Here is a 23,538-nt window from a genome sequence, read left to right as displayed (position 1 = left end):
CGCCTCCGCCGCCTCCTCCCGGCGCCCGCGCTCGGCGACCGACCCGGAACCCGGCGAGCGAGCGGGGGCGGGAGGCGGGCGCTCAGAGCTGGCTGGAGCCCCGGCCGCCCCCGGGCCCCCGGCCATGTCGACGGAGGAGATGGTGCAGATTCTCCTGGAGGACCGCTGCTACCCGGTGAGCAAGAGGAAGCTCATCGAGCAGAGCGACTACTTCCGCGCCCTCTACCGCTCCGGCATGCGCGAGGCCCGGAGGCCGGAGGCCGGCGGCCCCGAGGTGCAGCAGCTGCGCGGCCTCAGCGCCCCAGGCCTGCGCCTGGTGCTGGACTTTATCAACGCCGGCGGCGCCCGCGAAGGCTGGCTCCTGGGCCGGCGCGGGGAGCCGGGCGGTGTCGGGGAGGAGGAGGAGGACATGGACGAGGTGAGCCTGCTGTCCGAGCTGGTGGAGGCCGCCTCGTTCCTGCAGGTCACGTCCCTGCTGCAGCTGCTGCTGTCACAGGTGCGGCTCACCAACTGCCTGGAGCTGTACCGCCTGGCGCAGGTGTACGGGCTGCCCGACCTGCAGGAGGCCTGCCTGCGCTTCATGGCCGTCCACTTTCACGAAGTGCTGTGCAAGCCCCAGTTCCACCTCCTGGGCTCTTCTCCTCAAGCCCCCGGGGATGTCAGCCTGAAGCAGAGGCTGAGAGAGGCCCGGATGACAGGGACTCCTGTCCTCGTGGCGTTGGGGGATTTCCTGGGGGGACCCCTGGCCCCTCACCCCTACCAAGGGGAGCCCCCGTCCATGCTCAGGTACGAGGAGATGACTGAACGCTGGTTCCCGCTGGCCAACAACCTTCCTCCTGACCTGGTGAATGTCAGGGGCTACGGGTCCGCCATCCTGGACAACTACCTCTTCATCGTGGGCGGCTACAGGATCACCAGCCAGGAGATCTCCGCGGCGCATTCCTATAACCCCAGCACCAACGAGTGGCTCCAGGTGGCCTCCATGAACCAGAAGAGGTAAGCACCCAGCCGCGGTGCTGCTTTCCCATGCATCCACCTGTTCGGGACTCCGTTCCCGCGTGTTTACTGGGCAGTCACAGGAGGTTGTGCTGAGGTGGGAATGACATCCTCGGGAGTGTTGCTGGCCTTGACTCTGGCAAAGTTCCCGATGGACTAAGAACTTGCTAGGAAGCAGAGGCCCTGGTGAGGTCAACTAGCTGAGTAGTTTCCTCGCAGGTATTGCGCCGTTAGACAAATTGCCTCTTTTTGGCATCTCAGTGGAAAAAAAAGATGTCTGTGGTTTCCTAGAAGGATACTTTCAAAGAAAGCTCTCTTTAATTTTGCTTGTATTTTTACCTTTTTTTGTTTTTTAGGAACTAATCGTGATTATAATGACACATGGGCAGTAACCTGTAACACTGACTTTGGAGGATCTTGTTGTTAATGACTTTGAAGCTTTCCGCACTGAGGCACCAGGCTATGATCGGAAAATAATCATTGGACTTGTGTTAATATTAGCTATACAGGATTACCTTTCTTACTTTTTGTCCTCTCTTTTGCATATCACTTTTCTTCCCAGACAGTCTTCATTATGGACCCAAGACTTGAACCTGGCATTGGTCACCTAAAGAATTAGAACATTACCATCCACACCAGCCTTCTCCCTTCCCATTCTGCAAATCCCTCCCAACATGCACTTGGGTGACTTGAAGAAAGGCAGAGAAAAGGAGGAGATTGCGGGGAGGAGGAGGGAACAGAGCCAGGAAAAGTATTGGAAAATAAGAGCAAAGAGCATTATAGGAAGAAGTGGTAGGGGAAAAAAAGATGGTAGGGCCCAAGATGGCCCAGAGCCATTCAGAAGTGGGAAGAAGAATCAGTGTAACCCAAGAAAGGACAGGAATACCTTTTCTTCTTGTCCACCTGTACCCATCTCAAGACCCGCCATGGCTCCTCCTCTGAAGTGTGGAACGAGGAGTTGGGGGACTCACAGCCAGGCAAAAAAAAACAAACCCAAAAAACTCTTAAAGGAATGGGAAGGTCATTACACATATTTACTTGACTCAAGGTTCCCCCCCACCAGCCTAAGGGGGGGAGGGGTCCACTGGTGTTATTTCTACTATAATATAAAATTCAATTTGGAAAGTTTTTTTCTGATGATAAAAAATACATAGTTATGCTAGAAAACTGGGAAAATGTCAAAGAATGAAGAAGCAAAAAGACTATCACTCCCACTCCCTCTGATAACCATCTACAGGTTGGCTTATTTTCTTCCAGCCCTTCTTTTTTTTTTTTTTTTTTTTTTGCGGTACGTGGGCCTGTCACTGCTGTGGCCTCTCCCGTTGCGGAGCACAGGCTCCAGACACGCAGGCTCAGCGGCCATGGCTCACGGGCCCAGCCGCTCTGCGGCATGTGGGATCTTCCCGGACCGGGGCACGAACCCGCGTTCCCTGCATCGGCAGGCGGACTCTCAACCACTGCGCCACCAGGGAAGCCCCTTCCAGCCCTTCTTTAGTGCATTATTTACACCATTGGGATGATGTATTCAAAATTTGATATCAGAGTGTTATTTTTAAACGGATTCTAAGAGCTTTAGTTGAAGCAACAAGGGAACATGCAGTGGTGATGGGCGGTGCTCAGATGAGGGGTACAAGGCCCAGCAGGTTGTCACCTCTACACATGTGTCTCCTGCTGTACATTTGGTGCTCAACGCGCCACCCCTAGCTCCAGAACTCTAACACGGCACCTCATGGGATTCTCTTTTCTCCACAAATCCTTGGTAGTCCTTTCCCCCCACCCCCAGGAATGCCCTTACTGTCCTCTTTAGGGGGGAAAAAAAAGTATTTGAGTAATGCATGAATACATGCTTAGAAAAATTGTAAATGACAAAAAACACGGAGTAAAAAAATATGTGTATCTGTAGACATGTTATAGTTATGTAAGTCTATAAACATTTATATTTATACATTATAAAGGTATATTTATAAATATGGTGATAGTGGTTAACGGGAAAATGTCTGCATCTTACACATATTTTTACTCTAAAATTGATTAGCTTATGCTGATTATTGTGGCCCTTGATATTTCCACTCTGAGCGTCTTGTCTATATCAGCACATATAGATCCACCTCACTCTTGTTAATGGCTGTTCAGTGTTCCAGCCTATGGATGCACAGGACTGTAATTAGTTCTTCCCTTATTCGTGAGCATTTAGGTCATTTCCATTGGCCATTAATAAACAGTGCCATGTTGAACATCTTGGTGTATGTGTGCCTAGCTTAGTAGGCATATGTGAGTTAGTTCTATATGGCAAATGCCTAGAATCCCTGGATAGGTGGGGCAGAGCGTACATGCATTTAAAATTTTGGTAGCTCCTGCCAAATCGTCCATCAAAGGATTGTTCTAGTTTCCTCTCCTGTCAACAGTGTTTGGGCTTGCCAGTTCCCTAGACTCTTGCCAAGATAAGACATTATCATCATTTTTAAATTTTTACCAATCTAGTAGGCAGAAACACTGGTGTGAATGTCTTTGCTTGGAAGAGAGATTGTTTGTTTCATATGTTTATTGGCCATTTGTATATCTTTTATAAATGGCCTTTGCCGGTTTTTAAAACATTGGCTTATCTTTTTCGTATTCATTTTAGAAGTTCTCTTTACGTATATAGATATTAGTCTCTCGTCTCTTAGGTAATGTTGCACATGTTTTTCCCCTGCTGTTACTTTATCAGAAGGCTCAAAAGTGAAATGCCTTAAGTGAACAGGCAGGTAAGGTCAGTGAGTAGAGGGGTGGGTGACAGTTACGATGAACCAGAGAGCTACTGACCCACCGCAAGAGGGCTCCACCTCTTGGCCGCAGCTGGTTACTGCCGCAAAGGCGTGAGGAATGGTGTTGGCAGACATCCAGCTATCTTGATTTTTTTTTTTTTTTTAGATGTTGGGGGTAGGAGTTTATTAATTAATTTATTTAATTTTGCTGTGTTGCGTCTTCGTTTCTGTGCGAAGGCTTTCTCTAGTTGTGGCAAGCGGGAGCCACTCTTCATCGCGGTGCGCGGGCCTCTCACTATTGCGGCCTCTCTTATTGCGGAGCACAGGCTCCAGACGCGCAGGCACGGTAGTTGTGGCTCACGGGCCTAGTTGCTCCGCAGCATGTGGGATCCTCCCAGACCACGGCTCGAACCCGTGTCCCCTGCATTAGCAGGCAGATTTTCAACCACTGCGCCACCAGGGAAGCCCCTGGATATCCTGATTTTTAAATGTTGACAACTTACTCCATTTAAAAAGCAAACAAGTCAACAACAACACAAACCTTGTAGACAAAACAAAGTGTAGGCCACAACTGGCCTTGTGAGCGTCCAGTTTTGGACTTCAGGTTTATAGGGTATTCTAATAGGAAGAGATGTTAAATATTTTGTAGTCAGATTGGTCACGTGGGTCCTGTGAGCTTTTTGTCTTGCATACGAAAGGCTTCTACAAGCCAGGACTAAATACTCATCTGTCTCGTGCTCTATTACTTTTATAGTTTTGCCACTTTACCTTGACATCTGAATCTGCTTGGGATTTATTTCCATATGAGGCATACTATAAGGTTATAACATGTTCTCTGAATGTCCCAATAGCCTTAATTCTTCACTGTGATTTGCCAAATCAATTATCCTATGCTAATTTTCCTGTTTTCAAACTGGTAGATTGGCCATTCCTCTACCTATGACACATTTTTAAATTTTTATAGCTTGGGAATCTTGTCTGGTAGAACAGACACCCATCTGTTCTGTTTTGTTTTATCTTAATTCTCTTGGTTATTCTTCATACATTTTCTCCTTCAGATATACTTTAGAATCGCCTTGTCAAGTCCTGGTGGAATTTTGGCTGGAATTACATTGTATCATAGGTTAATCTGGAGGAGGATTCACAGATTTCTGACACTTTGTAGCTGGAAAAATGGCTTGTTTTTCCATGTATTTATTTGGGTCTTTTGGTCCTTCAGAAAAGGTTTCTTTTATTACCTTTGCATGGTCTGTGTACTTTTTGTTAGAATTATTCTTAGGTATTTTCTAGTTATTATTGTTCTTTTTTTATCCTTCCACTTTTTTTCATTATATTTTTTTAAATTGGGTTCCATATCGGAATTTGTACCCTTCTTTATCTCCTTCATACTTTGACTCAGATCTGACATGGTCTCAACCAGGAGTCCCTTCCTGAACCCTCAGTTGGGCTAAATGATCAAACTTCATGCTTTTCTAGCACACTCCTCACCTTGAATTGAAATCTTCTGTTTATGTTTGTTTCTCTCCTTCCAATTGGGGCCTATTGCTTATTCAATGCTTATGTGTATTCATACTGCTAACATGGTGTCCAATAAATAATGGATGCTTAAAAATACTTGGCTTTTTTGAATCGTGGAATATATTTTACATTATTGTAATAAAAGTGAACACATATATATATATGTTTTGTTCTTTTAAAATGTAACATTACAGTGAATATTTTTATCTTGTAACAGTCATTATAGTTATTTAGAATAGCTGAAAAATAATAGTAACATTTAATTAAGCATTTACTCTGTACTAGGTACTGTTCCTACTGCTTTGCATATATCCTCTCACTTATTCTTCACAAAGATTATATTAGGTAGGTTCTCATTTTACAGAGGCAGAGACTGAGGCACAGAAAGTGAATTGCTCAAGGTGTGTAAAAAGTAGAGTAACCGAAATGTAAATATCCGTTGACTAGATATAATGGTTTAGAGAGTTTATAAGTTTTGGCTTAATGACTGACAGTGACCATCTTCATGCAGACCTTTAACTTTTCCTTTTAAAAGTGATTTTCTTCCAAGGAGTGGAGCACAGATATTTCATGCTACTTGCATTGCTTTTCAGAATTTCATTGTGTGTGCCTCAGCCTCACCTCAGCCTCTGTGCCAGCATTAGTCTAGTCACTATTGAATAAACAACAAAGGTGATATGGCTCCCTCCCAGAAGGAGTTTATAGTTGAGTTTGGATGATGAGACAAATAAAAATGAAACCTAGAGTGGGATTATCCCTGGATAATGCGTTCAACACAGATTCCGAAAACACTGGAGGAAACTTAGAACCTTGAGTACAAAGGGCACCTTTAGGCCTCTGGTTACACAGCATTTCACATCTACCTCGATTCACTGCCTTTGCGATGTATTCGGCTGGTTGACAAAGGGGTCAAAGGCAGAGCAGCCCGCTTTCCCCAGGGACTGAACAGTGCAGTGATCCCAGAATCTTAAATAACAAGAGATAGGCGGGAACTCTGGGACTGGGAGATTTTATAAAGCCCTTTGCACCCTGGAGAAAATGGTACAAAAACAAACAAAAAACACAAAGAAACGTTTAGTGCTGTGCTCACTACTTGAAAACAGCAGTGTGAGTACACAGCACTGTTGGAGAGGCTGCTTTGAAGTCCAAGTACACAACACTGCCCGGTGGTCTGAACGTGAATTTGATCTCAGGCGTTGTCAGGACATAACTTTTTACGTGTAAAGGCTTGTGTGCCCATGGAGTTGCTTGCTTCCCTTCCTCACTTTAATTAGCAATAACTTGCCGGAACTGGCACTGTTGCAGCCATCAGTTCATTATTTTCTGTATTTCTAGAGTTATCTCTAGTAACTTCTGTTGCCTTGCACCCTTGCTCTGAAATCGGAGTCGTGTTGTGCCATCCTGTTCTGTGTGTGAACACAGCAACGTTGGGAGAGAAACCTAACAGACAAGTCTCCCGGCAGAGAAGTAATTGCAGTTGTCAGCTTTGACTGTCCCCTTTCCTCTGAGCCAAAGTTTAGTATTTTAGAGCATTTCTAGAGGCATGAAACCTTCGAGAGATTTTGTCCTCTGTGGTTAATTGCAGTGGAGCACAAGGATAGTATGAAGTAAACTATATGTTCACCTCCCCCCAGTATAATTTTGGCCAGCAGTTTAAACTGGTTTGTGCATTAGGTTTGCTCAGAGGTGGTAGGTAGTAGGGAGCAACCATGACTTTTTTTGTTGCGGTTCGCGGGCCTGTCGCGGCCTCTCCCGTTGCGGAGCACGGGCTCCGGACGCGCAGGCTCAGCGGCCATGGCTCACGCGCCCAGCCACTCCGCGGCATGTGGGATCTTCCCGGACCGGGGCACGAACCCGCGTGCCCTGCATCGGCAGGCGGACTCTCAACCACTGCGCCACCAGGGAAGCCCCACCATGACTTTTTCTGTCTCCTAACCTTCCCTTCTCCCCTCCCTAGTCCCTAGGGGAGGGTAATGCTTGGGGGAAGTGGCAGAGGGGAAAGAGGAGACAAAAGGCCCTGATGGTCCACAGGCTGCACAGTCCTCCCCGGAGAGCTGGAGAAAGGGCTAGGGAAAGGAGCTTGCCTTTGATTCTAAGTTTTACCCTAATGGTAACAACTTTTCTAAGCAACAGATCCTAACAGTGGTTTACATGTCTTGAGCTGTCACTCAGGGCTGCATGTCGTGGTCACTACTTTAAATGTCCTGCTCTCTGAGACGGGCATTATTATTGGCCCCATTTCCCCAAAGGGGAAGCTGAGGCTCAGTGAGTTTCATTAACTTGCACATATCACAGGGCCCGCGCTCTAAGCCACTCAGACCCCGAATCATCCTGCCCTTCCGATGGTTACAATAGCTCTTGTTAGTCTTTGATACCTGTGTGCTGGTGGTTGGCTGGGTTCGTGTTACTCAGCTTTTAAGGATTTCAAAAGCTTTTTATTTCTTCTAAGTGAAGTAGAAATTAGATCGTCATCTCAGTTTTGTCACTTTCATTTCTATTTACTGTAAGTCAAGTATGTAGCTACAACAAATCGTTATTTGATTTAAAATTCTTTTTGCCTCCTGAATGGAGTATGTCAGGGATCAATATTAAGAAAACACTGTAGGGAGTTCCCTGGTGGTGCAGTGGTTAGGAATCCGCCTGCCAATGCAGGGGACATGGGTTTGAGCCCTGGTCCGGGAAGATCCCACATGCTGTGGAGCAACTAAGCCCGTGTGCCACAACTACTGAGGCTGCGCTCTAGAGCTCATGAGCCACAACTACTGAGCCCGTGTGCCACAACTACTGAAGCCCGCGTGCCTAGAGCCCGTGCTCCACAGCAAGAGAAGCCACTGCAATGAGAAGAGTAGCCCCCGCTCACCGCAACTAGAGAAAGCCCACGTGTAGTAACGAAGACCCAACGCAGCCAAAAATAAATAAATAAATTTATAAAAAAAAAAAGAAAGAAAACACTGTAGAGGTGATACTTTTTAAAAATCAGTGATAGCTTGGATTCACACCTTTACCCTTCAGAATGTGGAGAGTAGAAAAGTTATTTTCAGAAAATGGGAAAAGGCAAGAATTTATGGAAGTGAAAGCACTTTGTACAGAAGTCCAGCACTTTGTCCATTACAGCCAGTGACTATTGCAGTTGACAAATGAGAAACCCATCCTCCTGAGGTTAAGAAACGTAGGCAGTGACATGCAGGCAAGCATTCCCTCTAGTGACCCCTTTCTGCAAGTTACCCTTTTCAACTCTTACAACGTGCTTTTCTTTTCCCTACTGAGACTCAGATCAACTGAGATTTAATGACTTGTTCAAGCTCACAGAGCTGTTGAGTAGGGGAGCTGAGACTTCCCTGTACAAGCCTGGGTTCATAATCCTTGGCAGTCTGCCTCTTCATCAAGTGGCCTGTTTTGGGGAGGCAATTGCATCATAAAACAAATTCAATATTGGAAAAGTGTTTCTCTTTTCAAGTGAATTTGAGCATGTTGGGGTCTGGAGAGACAGAGTTGTTTACTTTTAACTGCCTATTCGTTCAGCCTCAGAAAGAAGCCCCTCACATATTGCTTAGGACAAATGATTATGCTGGAGGAATATCAAAAACTGTTCTGATCTTACAAAATTTACTATCTGTGTACCTTTGGGAAGCAAACACAGATTGTGGGCTGGTAAAATTTTAAGCTTTCTTTCCTTCGGATCCCCAAATTTGCACACACAGGGAGGGCATCATGGTCAGATTTTAAGGACCATTGGCAGCAGGAAAGGTAAGCAAAATGAACCAAGGGCCCCCCAGTAACTGCCACCCCGGTGAAGTCTATTGGCGTGAAAAACTGAGTGGCTGGCTGAGGTTAGTGGACAATATGAGGTTCTTGATGAAGAGTACCCTGTTTACTCTCTGATTTGAAAAACAAAACTAAGCTAAAACTCATTTTTTTTTTTTTTTTTTTTTTGCGGTACGTGGGCCTCTCACTGCTGTGGCCTCTCCCGCTGCGGAGCACAGGCTCCGGACGTGCAGTCTCAGCGGCCATGGCTCACGGGCTCAGCCATTCCACGGCATGTGGGATCCTTCCGGACCGGGGCACGAACCCATGTCCCCTGCATCGGCAGGCGGACTGTCAACCACTGCGCCACCAGGGAAGCCCTAAAACTCATTTTTAATGTAACGTAAACATTACAGGGAACTTTGAAAAAAATCTTAATTTTTTAGTAGGTGACTATTACCAACATATGTTCTAGATCATAATGCACCATTGTTTATTAAACATCTGTCAGGAGATCAGGCGTGGCTACTTGTTCACTGCTGCTTTTTAATCTACCCTCTGACATGCTTTTTCCATTTGGAGCCTCTACCCCCATTCTTTCTTAGGATGTTGTTACTTTTGAAGAGCTCATTGTGTTGGCATTAGATGAGGTCTCTAAATTCACCGGGTCTAGCTTCTTTATTTCAAACACTAGAAAACTGAGAAATTTTAGTGATGGTATCTTTTCTCTGTGTAGTACTTTCTGATAAGCTGTGTGGTGTAATTGTCTCGACCACCCTGTGATGGGTATGGTCCCCACGCTAGAGACAAAGGTCAGATAGCTGGTTATCAGCAGAGCGGGTCTAGAAGCAGGTCTCCTGCTCCTACAGTAATGCGAAGCTGCTCGTATTACCGTAAACTTGAGATGGTTGCACGTATCACAGTCGGCTGACCCAGCACTTGCAAATGCTTATATCCTCCCTGGCCTTCAAAGAGTCCATTAATGTTTATGTACTACACTGAAAGAAATTAATTTTTTTCTTTTCGATTCAAAAGTCATGAGGCTTTTATTTAGTATCTGAAGCCGATAAGCAGAGTTTAGTTGTATTACTGAATATGGGCCTTAAAACCAATGCATTTCTCTTCTAAAAATTATTTACTCTTGTTATAGGTGATCATTTGTTGATAGAGGTGTTTGTTAACATGTGTGAATACCCTAAGAATGCCAGATCAAAATAGTTTTAATTACTTCACTGCTTACCTCCCCCTACCTTATATGTTGTGAAGCAACATAGAAGACGCCCTCATATCGAGGAGGATGGGCGAGTGATCTGCTTAGGTGAACTCATGGTAAAGGGGTGTCTGGACCACCCTGTAGCAAACAACCTTTGCATGTGCTTGTCTGTGTAGGCAAGCCCTGGTGTGTACGTAGGATGGAGCCTACCCACGGGGAATAGAGAGAGGCGAGGGAATGGGGTGGGTACTTGCTCCCACTCTTGGAAGAGGTATTGAGTTTATTTTATTTATTTATTTTTGAGGTATAGTTGATTTACAATGTGGGTTTTTTCTATTTTTTATTGAAGTGTATTTTTACATTTATTTTTCTTGAAGTATAGAGGTATTGAGTTTAGCACATACAAAGTGGTTCTTGGTTTAAGCAAAGCAAGATTAGTCCTTGTTATACTGAAAATTGCTTATCTTCAATACCTAAAGTTTGGAGAATGCACCAAACTTGTGGATTCTTGGGGACAAGAGTGAAATTTGAGATGCCGTTCAGTCATTCCTTTGTCCCCAGGCAGAATAGCACCCAAATTGGAGAGCTCATTTCCTTCAAATATCCAGCAGATTCCTCACGCTGCTTTAGCAGATCATGCCGTTGTCTTACTTCTTTTTCTTGTTTATACTGGCCTAATTTTTCGCTTTCAAAAGCTGTACATTTTATTTTTGGCTGTGCCGTGCAGCTTGCGGGATCTTAGTTCCCCAATCAGGGATCAAACCCGTGCCCACTCCATTGGAAGTGCGGAGTCTTAACCACTGGACCGGGAAAGTCCGTTTTGTCTTACTTCTTCTTTTTTTAAATTATCCTTTATTTATTTAATTTACGTTTTTGGCTGCGTCGGGTCTTAGTTGCGGCACGCAGACTCTTCGTTGTGGTGCGTGGGCTTCTCTCTAGTCGTGGCGTGTGGGTTTTCTCTCTCTCGTTGTGGCGCGCGGGTTCCAGGGCGCATGGGCTCTGTAGTTCGCGACATGTGGGCTCTCTCGTTGAGGCGTGTGAACTCAGTAGTTGTGGCGCACGGGCTTAGTTGCCCCGAGGCATGTGGGATCTTAGTTCCCTGACCAGGGATCGAACCTGCGTCCCCCACATTGTAAAGTGAATTCTTTACCACTGGACCACCAGGGAAGTCCCTGTCTTCTGAATGATCAAAAGAACTGACTTTGTGGGCCTTTGTGTCTCTCTTTCAGGTCTAACTTCAAACTCGTGGCTGTTAATTCAAAACTCTATGCCATTGGTGGGCAGGCCGTTTCTAACGTTGAATGTTACAGCCCCGAGCAGGATGCCTGGAATTTCGTGGCACCCTTACCAAACCCTCTGGCTGAGTTTTCTGCGTGTGAGTGTAAGGGGAACATTTATGTCATTGGAGGATATACTACGAGAGGTAAGTAAAGGGGCCTAGTAAGTGGTCCTCCTACACGTGAGCTTTGGCAGCCTGGGAAAGGGCAGCAGGGGCTGGAGGAAACCCTCTAGTGTGATTTTATGTGTTACATAGTATATATTTACGTATCTGGAAAAAAGAGCATCCTGTATGACAGGGGCAGTTTGGAGAGGAGGGGCCTTTGATGCCTTTGTGTGAGCATGAAAATTGAAAGGGGGAGGGGGAGCTGTGCACAAAATGGATTTTCTTCCTGCTTTGGAAACCCCACCTTGTGGTCAGCCATTCTGTGACTTGGCTGGGTAACTCCCATCCTTCTCCCAAACGCACACTGAATCCGCCCCGTCCAACACTATGGAATTTAGTGCCACAGCATTCTTGCAGATCTTTGTTTTCACTTTCTCCCTTGTGTTTGGGCACAAGCATATCAGATACAGATTCCAGAAGTTCAGCTCCAGGCGGTTGTTCCCATATCATAGAAGGAGCAAGTACATGAAGAGGATTCTTTCCTGACCAGTGATGGGAAGGGGTTGTGCTGGTTATTAAACCGTACATATGTGTTTTTCACTTTTGTGGGTGGGCATTTTATAGTTAATGATATGGAAACAAAAAGTTTCTCCAGAGGTTTTATACTGCTGGTCTTGGTAGGAAGCATCTCACAGCTTGGTTTTCTGTTACTTGGTTTTCTATTATTAACAGTAAGAAAGGCAATGGTGGACCACCAGGAAGAGGTGTGTCTTTCCTGTTATCTCTTTCCTTCCCATAAAGCAGTTGTTTCCAAGTTTTCTCATGGCCAAGGCAGTTTATTTCTTCTTTTGGTCTGTCTGACTGTATAGTGCCCAGAACTTTTAGAAAAGGCATAACTGGACTCTTAGCCACATTGAAGTAGTAGAGTTACCATTATATTTGACGTAGTGAAATAACCTATCACCCCTGTATGGTGTGATGTGGGCAGGACAGAGCTCTCCAGCCCTGGCTGATAACAGGCGTGTGCTGATGGCCCCAGGAAGCTGCATGTGACCATTTATAACTTTGCAAAGAACAGAAATCCACATAATAATAATATGAAGTAGGTGGCAAAAATTCTTTCAACATAACCAGATGTGTCTTGTTTTGGGGATATATGTTTGAGGAAGAAGTTAAATGTAAGGTATTTTATGAGCATTTGATTTACTTTTTTTTTTTTTGGTGACAGCGAAAGATTTTGATGAACACTTCTTAGAGTACCTCTAAACAGTTGATTGGTGGGGAGGGTGGTAGGCGGTGTTTTTGTTTCCTGTGGCTGACTTAACAAATGACCACAATCTTGGTGGCCTAAAGCAACAGAAATGTATTCTCTCACAGTTCTGGAGGCCAGGAGTCTGAAGACAAGGTGTCAGGAGGATCACGCTCCCCCGAAGGCTCTAGGGCAGAAACCTTCCTTGCCTCTTCCCGGCTCTGGTGGCGCCAGGTGTTCCTTGGCTAGAGGCTGCATGATTCCAATCCCTGCCTCTGTCTCCTCTGTGTGTATCCGTGTCTTCCTCTTCTCTTATAAAGACACACATCTCATTGGATTTAGAGCCCAGCTGGGTAATCCAGGATGACCTCGTCTTGAGATTCTTAACTAAATTACATCCAATAAAAAGTCACATTCAAAAGTTCTGGGGGTTAGAAGATGAACGTATGTTTCAAGGGGTCACCATTCAGCTTTCTGCAGGTGGTTATGTTTATTTATGCGTTTAAGAAGATGCAGTGGTGACATGGGAAGAGGAGAACAGTGAGGCTTTTTCTTTTTCACTCCAAGTTTTCATTACTTGTCCCTAGTGACTCTCCACTGATGATAAGATAATTGCCAGCTTTTCCTTTGCGGATACTTGAAAGAAAATGAGACCGAGCAGTCATTTCTTTCACCTTCAACACTGGTGTTCAGGTTACAGTGCTCAATTTTATAGACTTGACTAAACCATAGACCCGGGTGAATTCCTGTGCGTGCATATGTACCTCTATGTGTATCTGTGTGTCTTCTCTCCTAGGAAAGTAAATACAGTTATTTACTTTTGCACATTTCTAAGAATTCTGATTCCTCCCTAGATTTTGTGACACAGCATGCACCCTGTGGGCTGACCCAATGCACACATATCCCTTGGCTTCTCTTCTAACCAGGAGCTGGGAAGCGCTGACAGGAAGCACTGTAACCTGAAGACTATGCCCCTGGTAGATTTCCTAGTTTTTCCATGACCCTGACTGAGCAAATGTTCTTTAGAGTTGACCTGGAAAACCCTTGCTTGTGTGTTTTCTAGTTTCACAAGCTGCTACTAAAGTGCCTTCTTGACTTGGGCCACCCACTGTGATTCCTGTCCCGGCTTCCCCGAGCCAAATCCCCACGATGGGATGGTTAGGTGACGTGGACGGATGACTGTTTGTGTAAGGACTGAAAACGAGTTTTCTACGATGGGAGGGCAGGACAGTTCCTCGTCCTCTGAAGCCCCCCCTCCTCCTCTGCTTGGGCTCTTCCCAGCACTTCCTAATAGTGCCTTGTCTTGAAAACAAGAAGTCATAATTGTCATGAAAAAAAAAAATTCAGGACTTAAGGTTGGCTTCGTAGCCTGCCGACTTCTTACGTTAGGTGAGACTTTTAAAATTTAGTAAGGAAGAGTTTGTGATTTTTATGATAGCTCTTTGATTGTTTTAATTCTTTGGCCGGCACTGAAGAAATGAAATTCGATAGAAAGTAGTAGTAACCACTAAAAGGAAGAAAGGTGATTTGTTAAATGTCAGAATCAACTCTAAATGTAAAAGCAGAAAGATCTTTCCGCCAACTCAAACGACCTCATCATGGTCTGAGCCCTTGTTGGGTGAGGAGAGAAAACATTTACAGAAGACCTGGAAGGACCTTCAGACCTGGACCTGAGAAATAAATACATTGAAGCTGTGCTAGAATAAGTCTTTTATTCGTGGGGTGGGGAGGGGTTACTGAGGGGCACTAGTTGGATAGATTAGTAACCAAACTCCCTAGGGCTGACTCCTAGGATAAGCTGTATCACAGTCGCTACAAAGAAAAGAAAGAGGGGAGGTCATAGTCTTGGTGGAAAACAGAAGTTGTAACAATTTTGACATTTCTGCAGGCTCCGGACGGGTGCACACACAGGATCTGGATCCTTTCCCTTCCCTCTGTGCCCTCTTAGGAGACACTTGACTCGGTATCAGAGAGCACAGTGGAGCTCTAATTACTGCCCACTGTGAGTGGGTCCTTCTGTCTCAGGATCAAGTACTCCTCCCAGCTTCTGCAGCCATCAAAAGGCTGTGCGCGTCACTTGGACATCAGTTCCCAAGCTGGACTGTCTCGTACACTGATTTTGTTGTTTAAAAAACAACAACAAACAGAAAGTTCATTATTTTGGCTAATTCAGAGCATTTTTAGTTTTTTTTTTCTAAGTCTAAAATATTCCATTTATTCTTTCCTTGAGGAGAAAAGGAGAAAAAAAAGAAGAACGATAGAAAAAAAGAAAAATGAAACTAGATATTTTAAATTTCACAAGCATTTTTCAAAAAGAGAGTAGGCAATAATTTTCCTGGAAAAAGCTCTTCAAAATGATGTCAGGGTAGTCTTTCATTTACCATCCGATTTTATCCACACAATAATTAACCATCTCTTGTGAAACGGGTGGGGAAGGGGGAACGGCCTTTGCCAGTGTCTCTGGTGTTACAGTTGGGAAACAGAATTGCCAATGATTCTGTGGCTTGAAGGTCAGAGGTGAGATTTGCTTGCATCTCTCCTGACATGCAGCTCTGCGTCCTTTCCTTTAGACAGCTCCAGAGATCCTGCTCGGCTCGCTTGGCTTGTTTTGTAGAATCTGTTGTCAAGGATAGATCCTCTTGGGGCTCTGCCAGTCGTCTGCGTTAAGCAGTCAGTCATTCAGTAGATACTGATGAGGGTTCTGAGGCTCGGATTCTTTGTACGTTGGCCTGGTGGTTCTCAAAGTTGCAAGGGTCCCAGGGAGGAGGGGGTGCTCTGTCACAGCGGCTCATCTGCCTGGCCTGGCCTGACCGACTCTGACAGCCTCCCAGGCAGGGGACGTACCCGGCAGGCCAGTGGGGATGATTCTGCACGGATCTCCTCCCAGCCATTTCGAAAACTATTTCCCCAACCTCGGCTTTCCTGAAATAGTTTTGCCTCTGTGTTAGCCAATCACTCAGGTGGAGGTAGGCATGTATGTCCAGCCCAGGCAGCCGGCCTTGCTCCCGGTCGCTGTGTCATCATGCGGCTTCTTCCTGCCTTTCAGACCGGAACCTGAACATCTTGCAGTACTGCCCCTCCGCTGACACCTGGACACTCTTTGAAACGTGCGACGTCCACATCCGCAAGCAGCAGATGGTGTCCGTGGAGGAGACCATCTACATCGTGGGGGGCTGTCTCCACGAGCTGGGGCCCACCCGGAGGGGCAGCCAGAGCGAGGACATGCTCACCGTGCAGTCCTACAACACTGTCACCCGCCAGTGGCTCTACCTCAAGGAGAACACGTCCAAGTCGGGCCTCAACCTGACGTGCGCGCTTCACAATGACGGCATCTACATCATGAGCAGAGACGTGACCCTGTCCACCAGCTTGGAACACCGAGTCTTCCTCAAGTACAACATCTTTTCGGATAGCTGGGAAGCCTTTAGGCGTTTCCCAGCCTTTGGACACAACTTGCTGGTCTCTTCACTTTATCTGCCCAATAAAGCAGAGACATGACTGAATCGACTTAGTATTTAAAAGAAACCTGGTTCAAGACCAAAAAACAAAAGAACCATGTCTAATTTCGAGAGAGACTGATTTTTAAAGGGAAAATGTGGGGTTTAGGTCATTTATACAAAAGCTGTAAATACACCTACTTGAACTAATTACTTGAAAACTTGTGGAAAAAAGAGACCAACTTTATTATTTTTTTAATTATTGATTTTTAAATTATGGGAGCAAATCCATGATAATGTTTTCATACAAATGTGATACCCTTCGGCCGGTGACTGAAACTGATTCTCAAAAAGAAGATTCATTGTGCCTGCTTGGTAAAGGGCCAAAGTCAATAATTGGCATGAATGGTAAAGATGATTTTAAAATCAGTTTTATTTAGGTCACTTGAAATATCATTGATACCTTAAGTGAGAGATTATTTTTTTGGTTATTAATTTACTTGACAAACATATTAACACTGTCTTTCTCCCCCGGTCACACCCGCATATATTGCAGTGTATTTAAAATAGGTTCTATGTTCGTATATTTTATTTGCACACGACTTCCCAGGAAACTTACACCAGTGGAACCAGTACCCAGTCCTCCCCAAAACCTGCATAAAAACATTCTCAGCTATTTTTCCAGTCTTCTTTTACAGTTATGAATGCTGAGTAAATAGGAAGGTATAACCTCTTATTTCATTTACGTAGCAGATTGCAGATTTATGTGGTCAGATGAGTTGTATTGCTAGGTGTTCTGTATTTCTTAAAAGAGAGGATATATTGTTTCATTCTGTTCTTTTAAAAGGACAGATCTCTGTGTTTTTAAAATCGAGTCTTAAATTTAAGTGGGAAGGAAAGGAAGCACCAAATAACGGGGAAAAATGCCTTTGAGAGTTATTTTATTGACTGTATTTGACTTAGTTCTTTTTTTAAAGTTTGAAACAGTAACTTTATATTTCGGTCAGACACCTTTCTAATTTAATCTCGGCTTTTTAATTCATGCTTTGCTTTTGTGGGGTAAGGTGAGGGTAGCTTTGAAACGTTTGTGCTGGAGAGAGGGGAAGAAGCCCCTACAGAGATGGAATGGATCTGGTAGGATTTCTGGAATCTGGTAAGGTGCTCTGCTTGCCTTGGTTGGTAAATCAAGTGGAACCCAGCTCAAGCAGTTGTTTACAGTAAGTCAGTTAACAAATGAATACAATCTTCTGCCAGTTACAGATCAGCATTTCTTTAAAAATATACAGGCGTATCTCAGAGATAGTTCAGTTCCAGACCACTGCAATAAAGCAAGTTGCAAGAATTTTTGGGTTTCCCAGCATGTATAACGGTTATATATACAGTATACTGTCGTCTGTTAAGTGTGCAATAGTACTATGTCTAGAAAAACAATGTACATACCTTACTTTAAAAATGCTCTATTGCTAAAAAATGCCAACCCTTATACCTGACAAGCTGGGGTTGCCGCAGATCTTCAATTTATAAAAAACGCGTTATCTTCGAAGTGCAATCAAGTGAAGCGCAATGAAACAAGATATGCCTGTATACACGCACGTAAAGAAATTTTATTTTCATTGAAAAACACTTTCTGAGATTCCCTGATTTTCTGTGATGGAATAAGTTTAAACTGTGAGCTGGACCGTATCTTTCTGTCCTAACATTCCAGTTTCAGCATGCCCCGCTTTAAGAAACTCCCGTAGAAAAAGAAAAACTGTTGCAGCAAATTCATGCACTCAGCACACGTGCTGAGCGCCTCTAGTATGCATTCACCATGCAGCTGTCACAGAGGAGGCGGTAACCTTGACAGGCTTCACTTTACCCAAGGAGTCACCCCAGGGTTTCCGGGCAGCTGTGGCGTCCCGTACATATATTATGGTATTTTTAAAATTAGGGTCTACTTGTAAAAATTCTAGTTGCATAACTTTTCAGCAATACTTCTGTTAGGTAAAATGAGGTGTCTTTATTGCGGACCTCGAGACAGATCTTTGCATCTTGTCACCAAATCTTATCAGCACTCTCCTTTCAACGCTATTTAAGGGTTTCTAAGCCAGATCCATTTGTTCTCAAATACTTAGCCTTTCTTTTTCTTTTTTAAAAAAACAACAACTCTGAACTGAAATCTTCCTGGAAATGGTACTTTAATAATAGAGTTATATTAATTTATATTCACTATAGAATTGAATTTCCAATGACCAAGAATTTCATTACATATATTTAAAAATCTAATTTATTTTAGATAGCATTAACTTTTGTTACTATAGATCTTAACATCTTTAAGGCTTATCCTTATATATTCATAAGATTCTAGCCAGCTGAATTAATTCTGGACAAACAATTGGAGATTAGCTTGTAAATACCCACATTGTAAAAACTACAGTATTATTCCTGCCAACCAGTTCTCTTCCTCATTACATTCTTTGGGTCCATTTTCTGAATGCTGACAACTAGATGCTTGGACCAAGTGAAGGCATACTCTGATCCACAAAGCTCTTTTTATAAACCAGGTTTGATGTGTGTGTGTATGTGCAACTCTGTGTGTGTGTGTGTATTTGCATTTGCACCCATCTGGCATATTAAGCTCTCTCTAAGATACGCAGACTCCTAACAAGACTGTTTCTTGGGGCTGCCAGTGGTACGTAGGCAAAGTGGAAAGTGCAGTAGGACAGATCTGTGGATTTGGGACATTATCCTTCCTGCTGTACACGTCAGCTGTGTTGGCATTTTGAGGGTAATTTTAATTTAGCCCTGTTCTCTCACTGGTGCCAATGTTACACTAAAGGCTGTACCTGTGACGAAGGCAATGTTGCTTTGAAAGTCTCCCTTTGTTTCCTCTCTTTCTCTATACATGTTCTCCTTCTTTTCAGAGATGCTTCTGAGGGGTGCTGACCTCTCTGTAGGGAGGGGAGTTACTGAGAGGACCCCAGTGGTGGCCACCCTGCCAGAGGCGGCTTATTTCACTGAGAACGGTCTGAATGGCAGAATGAGTCCTGAGTGTGAATTGTTAGAGGAAGGTTGTTTGTTCTTCCTGTCATTCTTTCTGGCTTTCTCTTCTGCACCCTTAGTTTCAGAGGCCTCTCCCTTTGCTTTTCTGATGCATGTGTAGGAGTTGACTATTTCAACCGTATTTGTTAAATCTTAACAAAGACGTACTGAGAAGGTCATGGATACTAGTAAGAAGCAAGTAGATGTAGATTAAGCATGAATACCAAAGAGAATTTCACTCTGCCATTTGTTTTGAACCAAAATCCCAAGTCATTCCAAGTGTCTTAGATATCAATTAAAGTTGTACTGAGATGGACAAAGCTCTTTCTCTACAGAGAGAGTAATCAAGTACATGCCTGTCCTCTTTCAATAAACCATTACCGAGCAGTGTGGATGCAGTGTTTACAGATTTCCAGGTAAATTCATGGCTCTACCTGTTTGGCTGCACAGGTAAATCAAGTGGAAAGGCTTTGGGCTTCCTGGTCAACCAGCATTTAATAAGCAGTGGCTTAGTGCAGAGCACTGGAGAGACAGCATAGCAACAGAAAGGGAATATGGGTGGGTTGTTAGATGCCTTTCTCCTGCACCAGGGGTGGGAATGCAGAACATCTGTGCCACCATTCTTTCAAGGAGGCATTGTGAATGAGCGGCACTCCTCTCCTCCCGGACAGGAACTGGTCTTAAAATCTGTGTCATTAATGCTTCCAGGCATCCACTACCAGTGCATCAGAGTGAGATGAAGTCGATTTGTCATCCCTGCCTTAGGCAGAGGAGTGAATGAATTACGTGAGTAGACACCACCCAAGATGGCTTTGAAAGCAGTGAGCTGATTCAGCTCAGTTCCCTGGTTCCCAGAAATATGTATTAAATATCTATCATGTGAGAGAAAGTGCTAAGAAGTGGGGATACAGACATAAGTAAGCCACCATCCCCAGCCTTGAAGAGCTTACAGCCTTGTGAAAGTGTTTGTCGTGATGGTCGTAACTAGACTGTTCGTCTGGAAGATGCCCACTTTTGTCAGGCGCACTGGGGCTCCCTGGCCTTCCTGCCTCTTCAGTCCTGGTTCCAGTCTGTCCCCTACTTTATGGTTGACTAACAGTCATCATGAACCAGCTTTTCTCTAGATTTGAACATTACATCCTATGGTTTCTGTTTTTCACAGTATGCTCTTTTCTCACTACTTTCCGTAGTCTTCTCTGTACTTCATTTTTCAGAAAAGAATGATAGGAGATCTGCTTTATTTAAAATACTTACCAGGCTCCACAGCTTATGGAGCTGAGAGCTCAGCAGCTTGATCCCATGAAAAGGAGGAGCAAAGCCAGGGAAGCAGGCAGGTATTGGGAGAGAAGCAAGCTGTTCACGTATGCGTTTGTACCTGTGCCTTTAACACACTTCCATAAAAAGGATTAATAAAGAAATGGACATTGAGACACTAGTCCTGACTGAAAGCCAGTTGAGTTTTTGCCTTTGTGATAACTGTCAAAGGGTATGTTTCATTCACATGAGAGTATTTAGTTTTCATTTTCTGGTGTTAATTTAGGAACACGATACAAAATACACACCGGTTGACGCAGGCTAACTTCTGCCCTTGAAGTAACCATTTTTATCCATTCCTGTAGGAGACAGATTAAATGTAAAAGACGGTCAATTCTGAGTTGCAAAGGGTGCTGTAATGACCTTGATAGAGTTGGCTGCTGCTCTGTCAAATGGATGTCACAGTCTCTTACTAGTAAAGAGAAAGAAAATGTCATTTGCATTCTTGTGTCATTTTTCTAAAACAATACTTAATGGGGACTCTTTCGATGTCTCTGCAAGGTTTTCATATCTAGTGGTCATTTTAGGCAAAATGATAATCCGTAGAATGAATGGTTATGTTTTGTTATGACTGATTCTTTGTTGAAAAGGTTGTATTGAGTCTTCAATTTCAAGTGTGGCTTAAAATGTAAACACAGCACATGATTCATTTCAGTACAATGATGCCTGCGAAGCACTTACTCAAACAGCATTCCTTTGTGTTTAGAACGACAGAAGAAAATCTCTTCAAATAAAATAGTTCTGAATCAGTGTATGTTGTCCTTGAAGTATGAGCTGTGGACTCAGGGCTGGGAGGAGGCAGACAATGCGTGAGACAGGCCCGTGCGGTGGGAGCTCCTGACTGCCTGGAAGGCCAGACGAACACGTGAGCCAGTTAGAGAGATGGCATTTGGCTGGAGGAGGAGTCACGTGGGGCGTGTCGCGAGAGCTGCTAGTGTTGGGAGAAGAGGGATCGTGGAGGAGGGTCTCTGAGTCCTTCTAATTCTGAATAAAAGAACGAAGTCTAAATCTTACCGTGTAGCAGCTGTGTCCCTCCACAATCTATGTTTTCTACCACTTCCCACTGTTGTAAGCGCCCCTCACTCCAGGAAAACTGAAGCACACAACTCCTTTTCTATTGTGTTAGTTATGGTGCTGTCTGCGAGGCTGAGAGAAGTTGGGGGTCAGTGTCACAAAATGGGGTTCAGGGGCTTCCCTGGTGGCGCAGCGGTTAAGAATCCACCTGCCAACGCAGGGGACACGGGTTCGAGCCTCGGTCCGGGAAGATCCCACATGCCGCGGAGCAACGAAGCCCGTGTGCCACAACTACTGAGCCCACGTGCCGCAACTACTGAAGCCCACCCACCTAGAGCTCGTGCTCCACAACAAGAGAAGCCACCGCAATGAGAAGCCCGCCCACCACAACCAAGAGTAGCCCCCGCTCACCACAACTAGAGAAAGCCCACGTGCAGCAACAAAGACCCAACGCATCCAATAAATAATAAATAAATACATAAATTTATAAAAACAAAGCAAAACAGAAAACAAAATGGGGTTCAGTTACTAGATGATGGCCTACGGATGTCCATCTTCTTCTTCATTTTTTTTTTTTGGCCACTCCCCACGGCTAGCAGTATCTTAGTTCCCTGACCAGGGATTGAACCCAGGACCCCCGTAGTGGAAACGCAGGATGCTAACCACTGGACTTCCAGGGAAGTCGCTGATGCCCATCTTCTATCCTTCGATTGCCCTGCCTGTGGGAACACGTGTGCATGCACATGCCCTTCTTATACATACAATTTTAAGAATGACCCAACTTAAACTACTACTACTACCCCATTAAAAATCAAAGACACACTCATCTTTTCCCCAAGGGAAACAATCAAAAATCAGATCTAGCTACTGTATCCAAAGGTGACCTCACAGCTCACTGAGTCCCAAGTCCAGGGTTGTCAGGGATTATCCATCCCTCCGAAGCCCATGGGTGACCACCCATTTCTGGCAGTCTATAAACTAACGAAGAAGTTAACTATTTCGGACACACCCCACGCTAACGGAGCACTTACTCTGTGACAGGAAATCTAGGCATTTTTCTATTTAACTTATTTAATCCTCACAGCAATCCCATGTGGTAAATATGAATATTACCCCCCTTTACAGCTGAGGAAACTGAGGCACTGCAGGTCACAAGTTGCCATTTGGGGAAAGGCAGAAGGGAAAACGGCCTGCAACAGTCACTTGTCCAGATGGCATACATCTTCCTGCAGGTAGCGGCTGGCAAGGGCCCTGGTGGTGGAGTGGGTTTCTGGGCAATCTGGAAGCCCATGATTCTGCTCTGCAGCAGGGTGTTCCATGGCCGCGCGTGAATGGGTGTGCCCAGGTGGCGGCCACGTTCCTGTTGGCAGGGTTATGGGAGCTGTGGGGAGGAAGCCTGAGACCCTCTATAGGCACTGTGGAATCCCAGGCCCCTGTCTGCAGGCCATAAACATTTCCTTGGCAACAAAACCCTTTAAAAACCCAATTAGATGCTGGTACATCTGATCTCTGGCAACTCTGTGGGCCAGTGGCCCAGATCTAATGGAGCCCAGCTCCTTGACCTTGGAGCCCACCTTTGTGATTTCTGTCGTCACCCTTCACCCTCAGCTTGATGGCTCCAATCTCTTCCTCAGCTTTGGGACAACCTGAGGCAGTAGGGTTCTGCTCTTCCAGACTACATCCCAGGGAATGCTGCTTTAGTGGAAATGGTTGCCTCTATGTGGCAGGAGGGGTTTGGGGATACAATTCCCACCTTATTTCTTTGCCTCCTCCGAGAACCCAGTCTGACTGTTTTGCTCATGCACCCTTGCAAGGCAAAGGTGGCTCTTGTAGTTCTGCAAGGCACATGTTATGTGACCCTCTGTGGCTGCCTGGCTGCAGGCAGGAGGGTTAAAAGCATGGGC

At 44.9% G+C, this 23,538-nt stretch overlaps 1 protein-coding gene across 1 annotated transcript; it reads left to right on the top strand.

Annotated features, from left to right (window-relative positions):
• The first annotated feature begins 9 nt into the window (after nucleotides 1-9).
• On the top strand, nucleotides 10-21,540 carry KLHL42 (kelch like family member 42). Its single transcript, XM_030830487.3, has 3 exons — nucleotides 10-996; nucleotides 11,445-11,638; nucleotides 15,895-21,540. The coding sequence occupies exons 1-3, from the start codon at nucleotides 125-127 to the stop codon at nucleotides 16,344-16,346; spliced, it is 1,518 nt and encodes a 505-aa protein (XP_030686347.1). The 5' UTR covers nucleotides 10-124; the 3' UTR covers nucleotides 16,347-21,540.
• Nucleotides 21,541-23,538: the final 1,998 nt, after the last annotated feature.

Source organism: Globicephala melas, chromosome 10 (genome assembly GCF_963455315.2).
Source record: "Globicephala melas chromosome 10, mGloMel1.2, whole genome shotgun sequence".
NCBI lineage: Eukaryota > Metazoa > Chordata > Mammalia > Artiodactyla > Delphinidae > Globicephala > Globicephala melas.
The sequence above is the reverse complement of the archived record's forward strand: the minus strand, read 5'-3'. Positions and strand labels throughout refer to the sequence as shown.